We start from the raw sequence: 13,225 nt of genomic DNA on the forward strand, positions 1-13,225 counted from the left end.
TTGACTTGTTTAATTCCTTTATTTTTTTAATTATTAACTTATTTAATTAAAACTTTCTTTGGTTATTTTAATTTATTATATTTTGACAAAAAATAATAATTTTTAATACTACTGAAGTAAATAGGCACTCATATTGGGCTCCCTTCTAGGTCCAAGAGACAAAGCCCAGGTTTGGCTATTTCAAAGTCCCATGTAGAAAATTTGATTTGTATTAAATTTCAAGCAACTTACATATACGTAGAAAACTTGAGTTTAGAGTTGGTATGATAATATAACAAAAATCAAAATTTATTGTGAATTGACCAATAATGGAACATGAATCTCCGAACTTCTCTTAACGAACTTAACAATAAATAGGTGCAAAATAGAAAATATTTATTAGTTATTCTCCCTCATAACCTAACTAGCAAGATCTTCCTCCCTCATTCAAGAGTTGCATCATATGTCTCCCTTCATCTTTCAATCTTCTTGTTCTCTGTCTTTTACTTTCTAGTTCTTTTCACAATGCTAGATTTATCGTTGTCTTCACTATTCTCTTCAAAATACCATCTACCTATCAAAGCTATAGATACATCCAAACCCATTGCTTCAATTATTACAAGGAGAAGAAGCTTCTTGGCCTTTGCTTTTGGATTCATCTTTATTTTTGTAGCTTGTACATTTCTCTTTGCCTTTAACCCATCATCTTCTTATTTCTTTTATTCATCTCCTTGGTTTAATAATTTCATTAGAACCACTACCAATTCTACTTCCTCTTATAAATCTCAATTTTCCACCTTGTTCTCCCGTGTTCTCTATTCTTCCTCATTTTCTCACCAGCCAAACATCCCATTTCAAGTTTCTAATGAATCTTTATCCATGAATGATAATGCTGACGATGGCATTTCTTTGATTCAAGATTCCAACTATACCTCCGAAAACAACTCCACATTCCCACCACCTAATGAGGGCAACTATATTAACCAATTATTGAGTGATGGTGCAAACATGGCCATGGATTCTCAATCTTTATTATCTAAGGATTCAAGAAAAAATTCCTTCCAAGAAAACCAAGATTTATCAAAGAGGAAAAATGGAAGGAAGAAAAATGTTGTGCAGAAGAAGAGAAGTACAAGACACAAGGCACTTGTGCCAAAAAGGAGAAATAGAAAGAAGAAGAACATCAAATGGATGGAGACAATGAGACGATGCAATATATTTGATGGGAGATGGGTGAAAGATAATTCTTATCCACTTTTTGAACCAGGGTCTTGCCCACACATTGATGAGCCTTTCAATTGTTTTATAAATGGAAGGCCAGATAATGGTTATCAGAAATATAGATGGCAACCAGACGATTGCAACATCCCAAAGTAAGTGTGTATATATATCTATGTAATTTTTTTTTTTTCAGCGGAAATGATATTTAAATAAAATCTTTTCAATAATGACGACTCGATCCAACTGCCTATTAATTAAGTTATATTTTTGTTCATGCAACCTTGTAAAATTATTCTACATATTATGATGATTAAATTGATCATTAGATCATTAAAATTGACAGGCTAAATGGCAAACATATGTTGGAGATGCTGAGAGGGAAGCGTCTTGTTTTTATTGGCGATTCTCTCAATAGAAACATGTGGGAATCTATGGTTTGTATTCTTCGAAATGCAGCAAAAGATAAGAGCAAAGTTTTTGAAGCCTCTGGCAAAGAAGAATTTAAAACAGAAGATTCCTATTCTTTTGTGTTTGAGGTAAGCCATTAATTTCGATTTTTATTCCCATTTTAGTCGTAGTATTAATTATTCTTTTTGGCTGCCTTTGCCTTTGATTGGTGATTTACAAAATTTTTGGATCTTAAAAAATAAGAACCCATTTAAAAATTTCGGTTTCTTAATTTAATTATTTGTTGGCCATTTTTTTCTTGGTGTGTTAAAAATCAAAATTAAAAATTGAGTTAAACTATATAAAGCTATTAGAAGAATCATGGAGCTAGGTGAGTGCTAACAATGGGTAAATGGATCACTAGGATTATAACTGCTCAGTGGAATTCTTTCGTTCAACATTTCTTGTTCAAGAATGGGAAATGCAAGAAACAAATGGAGCAAACAAAGAAACACTTCGTATTGATTTGGTGGAGAGATCAGCCGATAAGTATAGAAGTGCAGATGTTCTTGTATTCAACACAGGACATTGGTGGACTCATGAGAAAACTTCCAGTGGGTAACATCCAAATTCCCTCTCTTCAAGTGTAATCTTTAATTGTATTGAGATAGCATTGAATAAAAACATAACGTTTAAGTATTAATTTGCAGGAAAGGTTACTACCAAGAAGGAAGCCATATCTATGACGAATTAAATGTCGATATGGCATTTAGGAAAGCTATGACAACGTGGGCCAAATGGGTGGAGGCAAATGTAGATCCTCTCAAGACCCTTGTTGTTTTCAGGGGCTACTCTGTTTCCCATTTTAGGCATGTGAACCATGAAGTATTGTTAAATTTTAGAAAGCATTTACTTTCCGTTAATTGAGGATGAATTTCTATAAATTTACAGAGGTGGAGAATGGAATTCTGGAGGGCGTTGCGACGGTGAGACCGAGCCACTTACGGAGGAGAATCAGTTTGAAAATGATCCATCCATGGTGAAAATTCTGGAGTCTGTACTTGAAGAGATGAAGGCGCCTATATTCTATTTGAATGTTACAAGAATGACCAACTTTCGCAGAGATGCTCACCCTTCAATTTATAGGGAGAAGGATTTACCTGAAGAGGAGAAGAGATCGCCATTGAGATTCCAAGATTGCAGCCATTGGTGTCTCCCAGGAGTTCCTGATACATGGAATGAAATAATATATACTCAACTCCTTTTGAAATACAAGCAAAATCTTCGAAAACAACAACAACGTCATGTACATAGGAAAAGAAAACCATAGATTGTCTATGTCTATGTAGATTTTGAGAGTTTTGTTTGTATCTCAAATGCTTTACAAATCAATCAGGACTCACCTTGTAAAAGAATCACAGGTGTATTTCAATAGGTTTTAAAAAAAGCAAAGGTTATGTTATTGCTCTATAATATAGATTTTTTTTTCTTTTTTAAATTAGATGAATCGATCATAGATAAAATATAAAAATACATAGGATAAGTCTCATCATAAATTATGTGTTTTGATATTTAACAAATTGAATTTAAATGAGAATTTTTCAGAACCTTTTATAAGTTGGTTAGAACTTTTAACTTTTATATAGATTATATATATCTGACAAGAATGTAATAAATGTATTTATATTTATGTTCTGATCATTGATTATGATGATTATCATAATCATAATTAAAGTATATTTTATTTTACTTATATATATATATAATCAAACATGGTTTAATAATAGCATATTTTTTATCAGACGGGCTGTTAGGGGCGGAACAATTATTTTTTGTGTTCTTTTCGCTAGCGCTACCCAACCTGAATGCAGGAAGGTGAAGGACATAATTAGAAGATATGAATTGGTTTCAGGCCAAAGGATCAATTTTCAGAAATCTTCAATTGCTTGAGGAGTGGTTCCTCAGGTAGTTGCGTTTATTCAAGATTTTTTGGGTGTCCAAGTGGTTGAGTCTCGCACTACTTATTCGGGATTATCAGCCATTATCGGACGTTCTAAGAAATTAATTTTCAACCATCTGAAGGAGAGGGTTTGGAAGAAGCTAAAGGGTTGGAAAGAGAGATATTGACACAGGCGGGTAAGGAGGTTCTTGTTAAGTCTGTTGTGCAGGCCATACTGTCTTATGTTATGAAGTGTTTCAGTCTTCCTGTGTCTTTTTGTGAAGCAATCGATTTTGGTGGGGTAGTGCTTTTGATGAGAGGAAGATTCATGGGTTTCTTGGGAGAAGTTGTCTTTGGCGAAGAAGGATGGTGGGATGAGTTTTGGCAATATATATTCATCTTTCTAATTTGGCTTTGCTTGCAAACCAGGGATAGTGTCTCCTTGCGAACCCTGAATCGCTTTGCGCAAGAATTTTTAAAGCAGAATATTTGTGGGTTGTGATTTTCTTTGGGCACCTCTAGGTAATCAATCGAGTTTTGTATGGCACAGCTTTTTGCAGGGGCGGGATGTTTTATTGTGGGGCTGGCTTGGTGAGCTGGAAATGGGCGATCCATTCGTATTGTTCATGATTGTTGGCTCCCAAATTTATCATATGCAAAAAGAACGCAATCCTTTGCATTCCTTTGAGTAGTAGGCTTCCTGAAGATACCTTATATTGGCCAGCTGTCCGAGTAGGATATTATACAGTGCGTTCCGGTTATCACCTGGCCCAAGCACATGCTCTCTCTTCTCATTGCCTCATCTTCGTTTGTTTCTAATTGCGTAAATTGGAAAGAACTATGGGCAATGAAACTCCCTCCAAAGATTTGAGTTTTACTCTGGCGCTTGCTTCGTGATAATTTGCCCACCTGTTCGGTGCTAGTGAGATGAGGTATGAACGTATCCTCTGCTTGTCCTCATTGTTGTGATGCTTTTGAATCTCACTTGCATATTTTCAAGGAATGTGGGTGGGTGCGGAGTCTCTGGTTTATGTCTTCTCTTGGTTTAAGGTCGGATGGTTTTAGAGCTCTAGATTGTGCTGAATGGTTTGGGAATGTTGCTAAGAGTCTGGATAGTGAACATTTGACTTATTTCTGTGTGATGTTATGGTTAATTTGGCGGGATAGGAATCAGTTGGCCTTCAAGCGCCCATCCAGGCCTATTCCAGAGATATGTCAAGATGCCCAAGGGCTGGTCGAGGAATTTCGTAGCCCTGCTATCTTGAGGAGCTCTGGCCCCTTACCTTTGGTGTCTAGCTGGGGACCGCCAGCAGCTGGGTTTGTTAAGATCAATTCAGATCCTTCTATCTCTGCCCGTCTGGGTTGCACGACTGTGGGTGCGTTTTGTCCCGATCGTAAGGGTGAGGTCTCATGGATTGCGGGGCGTCGATATCATGCTATATAGGATGTTGATCGAGCAGAGAGTGCTGCTATTCTTCTCGGTCTTCGGCAAGCAAGCTAAGGCACGTGGTTTGGCTTCTATTATTGTTGAATGTGATTCTCAAAATTGGATTTCCTAGCTTAAGGATCGTGGCTCTCGATTGGGTCCGTCTGGATTAATTTTGAAGGATATAATGTTGGAACTTCTCTCTTTTCAGTAGATGCTATTCAGATTTGTCATACGTCATTGCAATATGCCTGCTTGTGCTATGGCCCAGCACTTGCATTATTCTTCTATGGATTTTCTTGTTTTGTACAGTTGTTTCCCTCTATCCATTTTGGAGCCCTGTTTTGCTGATTTGTCTTCTCTTTAGTTGTTTGAACGAAAATTTATTTGCCATAAAAAAATAGCCTGAAATAAAATAATTAAATGATATAATATATGTATATACGCCCTTAAACTCTTTTTAATGGATTATATGTTATCTTATTATTTTCAATTGGACTATTCTTTCCTTCTTTTTTTTGCTGCATTTCACTAAAGAATTGAAGGGAGATAATACCTCAGGCTGCAAGCAATGGCCAACTTGATCCTCTTACCTAGTGATTCCACATGAAGAACTCTAGAAAGCCACGACTTTAACTATGGTACGTGCAATTAATTCAACTTAAATAATTCAAATCAGTGAGGCCTGATATAATCTTTTATCCCATGGGTCTAATTTCAAACATTTAGGCTTGCATTCATTCATTCATTTATAAAATGCGACCCATTCCTCTAACTTGCTTTACCTTTTTGATTACGTAAAACAATTGGTTTCTCCATTTCAAAAAGTTGGCCAGCATTGTTGTGAAGTTCCAACGTCTCTGATTTTTCTAACAAATGCTTTTAACTTGCAATTAATTACTTTTTAATCCGAATGTAAATGACCTGTATTAATAATAATCAGTATAAATTTTACTCACAGTTATTTAATTTTATTAATTATTTTATTTTAATAATTATATTTTAATTTAATTGAATAAAATATCTATTTTTTTATTTTTTATTGATTAATAATTATTTATATCAAAATTCGATAAATTTTTTAATAAAACTGCTATATGGTATATTTAATGTAACTTTAAATTATAGCATATATATATATATATATATATATATATATATATATATATATATATATATATATATATATATATATCAGGTCAAATAATAACAATATTCCATAAGCTAAACCTAAAACCACCTTTAATGGACTATAAGGACATGTATTGTTTCTTTCCTCTGTTATAAGTAGCATTTTGGACACCAAATTTCCAATTTGTAGAATGCTGAAACACTGCGTCGGTGCCCACTTACATTATTGTGTTTTTTAAAATTAATTACTAATGGGATAATTGGACTTTTGATTAGCTAATAAATTATTATTGTAAAATCTGGAATAAGTCTTCCTTTTGACTTTTTCCTTTTTTCATGCAAGCAACTTCTTTTTGTCTGAGATTAGTATAATCAAATTCATCAAATTATATCTTTACTCTGAAATTAATCAGGAAAAGTTAATAAACGATTTTGTATTTTAAAATTCTTGAGACTTATTGAATCAAAATATTTTTATATAATAAATTAATTATAAAATATATACAAATGTTTTGTCACATTGATTCGATTCAGTTAATAATGATTAATTAATTATTTTTAATATTATCACATATTTTTTTTTTGAATCATATGACATATTGTTGTTTGTTAGCAATTAAGTTTGCTTGGATTTTAAGCAATTAATTACCCTCATATGATTTTGACTTTTCATAATTAAATCAGTAAGAACATAGTTTAGCTTTGACATATAAGCCATTTGGATCCTTTTTTCATGTGTTTGATTCCGGCAAACTTTCATTAATTTATAAAACTTAAGTTAAATTATCTTCAATTAATGGTGTGCATCATCAATTCAGTTGGAATTAATTTGAAATTGAATATGATGAAAATTATTAATTTTTAATGAAAGAATTGAATTGAATTAAATTAATTGATTATTATCAGATGAAATCGTGCTAAAATTGAAAATAATTAATTCAACAAATTAATCTATTTTTTTAATAAAAGTGGTTATATATAATACTTATATAACAATTAATACAATTTTTTTTTCTGGAAATATTTAATTAATATTTTTTTAAAATAAAATCAAATTGAATCTAGTCATAAAGAATTAAATAAAATTTAAAAAATAAATTATAAATAAATATTAAATGTGTTAGTCATTATTAATTAAGCTCACCATTACTAATTATAAGATTTAACTGAATATAAAATATTATTGAAATTTCTAAAAAGAATTATTGTGAACGTGAATCCCCTTTTATATAATTACAATAATTATTAATTTTTTTTAATCTTAATTCATAAAACTCTTATCATAATAGAGCCTTGAGTGATATATCAAATTAAAAGTTAAAAAAAATTTTAATTTTGATTCAATTTAATTATACAATTTAGTCAAATAATACTCATCCTTACTTTTAATTGTATAGTCTGATAATTTACTTTAATTAATATCTTTTTATATTTAAAAAAAAAACTTTTATAATTTTGTTTACGTAGACCAGTTGGATTCTCATCTTCAAGAACTTGTGGGCAGTGTAATTAAGGTAGTAATCATGACTTTTGTGGAGCTATCAAGCATTGAATAGAAGATGAGATCCCCATGAGCATTCCATGAATTAGGTGAAGCGTGTGGGACTAGTGAAGCTAGGATGTAGCTAGGGTTGAGCAATTTGACTTATAAACATGGCTGTGTAAAAAACAAAAGACATGAATGGAACATGCAAGAACTCTTAATCACACAATTTTTTATTTTATTTTTAAAATGCTATTAAAAAGTAAAATTGATTGTCCACACAGCACTCTTTAAGATCCAACTATTTAAAATAGTTGACAAAGGAAAATATGGTCTAGCTAGCTAGAGACCATATTAGTTTATTTAATTTGGATACAGGAGAACTTCTTAAATGATCACATAGAAGTAACAAGACGAATGCCTGCTCCAATTGTATCTTCATTTTTTCTGCTGCAATTCAATCTAATCTCCCCTTCAGTTCCTGTTAAAGGGCTGATATTTCCCATTCTGATCATAGCCTCCACAAAGCTTTCAAAAAATACAGCCTGATTAGCACTAAAATTGTCAACAATTTCAATAGTATCAGCTCCGGGGGTTGAAAATAGAACTTGGTCACTCTCCAGAAGACCTCTGGCAAATTGAAGATTAGAGAAATACTTATTATCAAACACATTAGGTGTTGTAGAATCAAGCTGCGTTCTCGCAGTACCATCAGTAGTTCCATTTTGTGTGCAAATTTTGCTAAGTGTTATATTATAGGTTGAGTTCAATGGTAGCTCAGGAGAGTTATATATTCTATCCCTGAAAGTTCGACATTGAGCTTGTCCAAATGTGTGAGCACCTGAAAAAGAAAGAATTTCCTTTTTTTAATTTTATAATATAACAAAAATAATAGGAGGGATTAAAATATTTTATTTACAATTGACCGTGACTAAAACCCAAACTCGAATCCTTTTAGTTTTGGAGATAACACAAATATTATTGAATTAAAGTTTATTAATAAAATTAAAGTGTTTCATAATAAGCAATTGAATGGCTTTAATTTGATTTATTATATTTAGATAAAACCAAAATAACAAAATCGATATATATACTTACCGGACAAGGCAACTAAATCGGAAACATTATCAAGCCCCACGGCAGCAAAATTGGCCTTGAGCTCATCAAGGGATGCAAAGGGACTTGGAAGATTAATGTTAGCTTGAGTTCTGTTTGCTGTTAAGCTATCTCTTCTTCCAAGTAGATTCGTCCATGTTGGCCCCCCTGCCTGCAACCTTAATTACATTAATCTACTCTCAACTAAAGCTTGCTCGAAAATTAAATTCAATACATAAAACGTCAGTGACATTACCAAAGAAACAGATTCTTGAGCTGCAATAGTAAGAATATCAGCACAAGAAACAGTGGCAGGGCAAGCACTCTCCAAGCTAGCCTTCATTTTATCAACAACGTCAAAACCTCTGGCTGAGTTGTTATTACCAGCAGCTTCTTTCTCACCCTCCATAGTATCAGTGGTGTCCAACAAAATTGATCCATCACACCCCTTAAACATACATTTGGACTCATTATAAATAGTTATATGTAAGAAATTTGAGAGAGAATATAACATAATATATAGCTGAAAAACTTACATTAACAAAGCAGTCATGGAAATGAAGCCTGATGAGGCTGCCATCGATCCTGGGATCAGTTAGCATGGCCTCCTGAATGACTTCACGTATAATAAAGGAGACATTCGGGCAACTTTGGTCATAAAATGTTGGAGTGAGCTGAGCATAAGCCAATTGCCCTCCAAACAAAATTGCATAAACTAAAACTGCCACTACCATCAACAATGAACAAGGAAGCTTCATTTTTCTCCAGCTAATCTATTGCAGTGATGGATTTTCAATATTTAGTTGTGCTTTGAAGCTCCTATTTATAGACTGGGAAAGACAAAGAAAGGATTAGAAATTGAGGAAGATGCCAATCAAGTTTCATTTGATTTTTCACATATGGTTCTATTCTACCTAACCTGTATTTAACATCATGCATGTGAATGGATGTGTTGGTAACGAATCATATGCTAAACATGTGATAGAATATTTTAGCATTGAGGTTGAAGGGTAATTACCTCTTTTAAAATTATATTGTAGGATTACTTTGAACTCAATTAGGTGATTAGTTTATTTTTCAATTTTCTTACCAAATGGATATTAATTAAATATAACTAACTATTCTAAAATTTAATGATTTGTTATTATTATTATTATTATATGAAACTAGAACACAAAGCATCATAACAACTCCATATTAATTGTCTAAAATTGATTTGTAACTTTAAAAATATGATTTTTACAAAATTTATAAATTTAAATAAAAATATACTTAAATTTTTTTTAATAAGAAAATTAGAAGAGTGAAGACTCAAACCAGAGTCTATCAGGTAAATAATATATTTTTAACCATTTAACCAATTCAAATTAAATTATATTTAAAAATTTTATAATTAAAATAAAATTTTTTTTATGCTAATAATACTTGATATATCACATTAAATTAATGATTATTTACTTAATTATATTTTAAGTATTTTATAATTAATAAATAAATTTAAAATATTATTATAAATATTTTATACTTATTTACATATAATGTTTATTATTAATTTGATATAATACACATCTGTAATAAAATTTGAAAATCATTTAATAATTTTTTTAGAAATTTCGATCGATGTTATTGTCCTTAATTAATTAAGGATAAAAGACAGGATTTCTTAGCTTCCAGACCCTTGCGTCGGCTATCGTTGTTTGTTGAATAGAGAACATTTTAGAAGTCTACAAACTTTTCCCAAAGTCAGCATAGAATAATTACGCGGTTAGGTGATGACCATTGATTTCTCAAACAAAATGCTGTTCGTTCGATCGATGATGGCGAAATCAACCCCCACTTGTCAGGTTGTGTATAAATATCTGAAACCATATTAAAAATAAATTGAGAGAAATTATATAATAAATCTGTCATTTGATGAATTTAGATCATTTTTATATTCTTTCGTTTCATTATAAATCATTTTATTTCCTTTTGTTCCATTATAATTGATAATTGATAATTTTTTTATTTTTATTTATTATTTTAAAAATATTTGTTCTTAATTTTAATATATATATTTTTCTCTTAATACTTTTCTATATATTCTGATGATATTATAAAAATATTTTAATTAATTATTTATTTTTTTTATAAAAAAGACATCATCTAATTATTTGTTTAATCTTTATGAAAAACTTTAAAAAGTTATTGAAATGGGACAGAAAGTGTAATATTAAAATTTATAAAAATGTATAGTTGTAATTTTGTCTAAAATTTAAGAAAATAATTATTATAATTAAACAAAAAATTTTAAATATTTAATAAAAATAACTCATATATTTTTTCCAATTATTTTATATAACTAATTTTACTGAAAATAAATTAAAGTAATAAAATTTAAATCAAAGTGATCGGAATTAAAATGAACTAAATTAATCAATCCTTTTACAAACCAAAACCAAACACAACCAAACTTATATAAGAACAAAACCCAAAATTAAAAAGGATAGTTAGTTTTGTTTTTTTTTTTTTTTAATTTTTATTATCCAAAGCATTTTATTAAAAATATTTAAATAATTTTAAGGAATTATCGAAATAATTTTAAGGAATTAACGAAATATAAATTTATAAAAATATAAAATTTTAATTAAAATTATTTGATTTTTATATAAATTACTTCTTAGATATATAAAAATAAAATAGACTAATTAAGTATATATGTCAATAAAATTATTTAATAGCAGCTAATATACATACCACTGAATTAATTTTAAAGTTTGAGATTCAATTATTAATAAACTATTTATATTATTTTTTAATTAGTTCATTATACTAATAAAAGGATAAAAAATAAAAAAAAATTTACAACTTTAAATAAAATAAATTGAATTTAATAAAAAAATATATCAATTTTAAAAATTAAGAAAGATAAATTAAATTTTAAAATAATTAATATCTAACGGCCAAATGGGTATCATTCAAAAAATTCGATCAGATACTGTTAGTATTAACCATGGTCTATGTAAACAAAAAGATGGCCCGAAACTAATTAAATTATGTATATAGTTTTGGCTAAAACTAAATTGACTTCTTTTGATTAAAATTGAGGATGAGGAGTTAATGGCTATTTAAGTAATTTGAATAATAAGATATGGATTTTTTTTTTTTATTTAATGGAGACACTAGCTAGGAACTAATATAATTAATAGACTATATAATGAGAGATATTATTTTTTTTTTCTCATCGTAAAAATGAATAATCATAACATGTATAAATGGAGATATTCAACTTGAAACTTTTCTATTTTTCTTTTCTAACCATAAAAATGAATAATCATAATATGAATGAATGGAGATATTCAACTTAAAACTTTTCAACTTTTCATACTTTAGAAGTGAAAAAAAATCAATAAGACTTTCTGATTGGCTCTAAAAAGATATTGACTTTTAATCATAGAATTTTTATAAGACTCTCTGATTGGCTCTAAAAAGATATTGACTTTTAATCATAGAATTTTTATATTACACATTTCTTTCATTTTTCAAAATTTCTTTAAATCGAATAAACCAAACTAGTTAAAAAGCTAATTTATCACTACAAAAAATTTTAAAAATGACAACGAAAACTACCGATAACAGAATTTCATTAGTAATTTATCGACGATTTATCAACACTTTACCAATAAAAAAGAAAAATAAAATTTAAACCAATTTGTACCAATAAAATTATAGACCGATTACCGACAAACCCTTTTCCGACGACGCAATTTCATAGATAAAAGTAGCGCCTAATATTGGTGGCAAAATTAGCCATCAAATAAAAAAAATACCAACGAAAATATTTATTGGGAATTATTGACTAAATCGTATTTAATTGGCAATTTTTAAAAAAATAAAAAAAAAATAAAAAAGCTTAAAAATTTTACCTATGAAACTTTTTTGTTGGTAATTACTAATAAAATTATTTTTTGTGAGTAATATTAAGAAAAAAATAAAAAATAAAATTTTTAAATAAATACATACAAAAACTTATCATTAATAATTATTAATGAACTTATTTTTGGCCACTAATATTAAAAAATAAATAGAAAATAAATTTTTAAAATAAATTACCTATGTAAATCTATCTCAGTAATTACCAATTAATCATATTTGGTCAGTCATATTAAGAAAAAAAAATTAAAAATTTTTTAAAAAGCTTACCTACAAATTTTTTTCGTCAATAATTACCAACGAACCATATTTAGTCGATAATATTAAGAAGAAAATAGGAAAAAAAATTTTACCCATGAAACTTTTTTATTAGTAATTACCAACAAAATCATTTTTTATAGGTAATATTAAGAAGAAAATAAAAAAAAATTCAAATAAATACCTAAAAAAACTTATCGTCAGTAATTACCAACAAACTTATTTTTGGTTGCTAATATTAAGAAATAAAATTAAAAATTAAAATTTTAAAATAAATTACCTACCAAAATCTATCGTCGATAATTACTAATGAACCATATTTGATCAATAATATTAAGAAGAAAATTAAAAAAAACTAAAAAGCTTACCTATGAAATTTTTTTGTCAATAATTA

At 29.0% G+C, this 13,225-nt stretch overlaps 2 protein-coding genes across 2 annotated transcripts; one reads left to right on the forward strand and one right to left on the reverse strand.

The window, feature by feature from the left end:
- Positions 1-335: 335 nt before the first annotated feature.
- On the forward strand, positions 336-3,049 carry LOC110671248 (protein trichome birefringence). The gene is made up of 5 exons (XM_021833661.2): positions 336-1,352; positions 1,544-1,736; positions 2,012-2,205; positions 2,298-2,456; positions 2,539-3,049. The coding sequence occupies exons 1-5, from the start codon at positions 505-507 to the stop codon at positions 2,915-2,917; spliced, it is 1,773 nt and encodes a 590-aa protein (XP_021689353.2). The 5' UTR covers positions 336-504; the 3' UTR covers positions 2,918-3,049.
- A 4,734-nt stretch (positions 3,050-7,783) lies between these two features.
- Positions 7,784-9,540, reverse strand: LOC110671223 (peroxidase 15-like). Its single transcript, XM_058136694.1, has 4 exons — positions 9,198-9,540; positions 8,918-9,109; positions 8,665-8,833; positions 7,784-8,407 (listed from the first exon to the last, which is right to left on the reverse strand). Exons 1-4 carry the CDS (start codon positions 9,417-9,419, stop codon positions 7,962-7,964), a joined length of 1,029 nt encoding a protein of 342 aa, XP_057992677.1. The 5' UTR covers positions 9,420-9,540; the 3' UTR covers positions 7,784-7,961.
- Between the last annotated feature and the right edge of the window lie 3,685 nt (positions 9,541-13,225).

This window comes from Hevea brasiliensis, chromosome 15, assembly GCF_030052815.1.
Source record: "Hevea brasiliensis isolate MT/VB/25A 57/8 chromosome 15, ASM3005281v1, whole genome shotgun sequence".
Classification (NCBI taxonomy): Eukaryota; Viridiplantae; Streptophyta; class Magnoliopsida; order Malpighiales; family Euphorbiaceae; genus Hevea; species Hevea brasiliensis.

Coding starts and splice junctions, on each gene's coding strand:
- LOC110671248 (XM_021833661.2), top strand. CDS start 505: ATGCTAGATTTATCGTTGTCTTCACTATTCTCTTCAAAATACCATCTA. Junction 1,353..1,543: donor GACGATTGCAACATCCCAAA/GTAAGTGTGTAT, acceptor TAAAATTGACAG/GCTAAATGGCAAACATATGT. Junction 2,457..2,538: donor TACTCTGTTTCCCATTTTAG/GCATGTGAACCA, acceptor ATAAATTTACAG/AGGTGGAGAATGGAATTCTG.
- LOC110671223 (XM_058136694.1), bottom strand. CDS start 9,419: ATGAAGCTTCCTTGTTCATTGTTGATGGTAGTGGCAGTTTTAGTTTAT. Junction 8,834..8,917: donor CTCAAGAATCTGTTTCTTTG/GTAATGTCACTG, acceptor TTAAGGTTGCAG/GCAGGGGGGCCAACATGGAC. Junction 8,408..8,664: donor CGATTTAGTTGCCTTGTCCG/GTAAGTATATAT, acceptor TTTCTTTTTCAG/GTGCTCACACATTTGGACAA.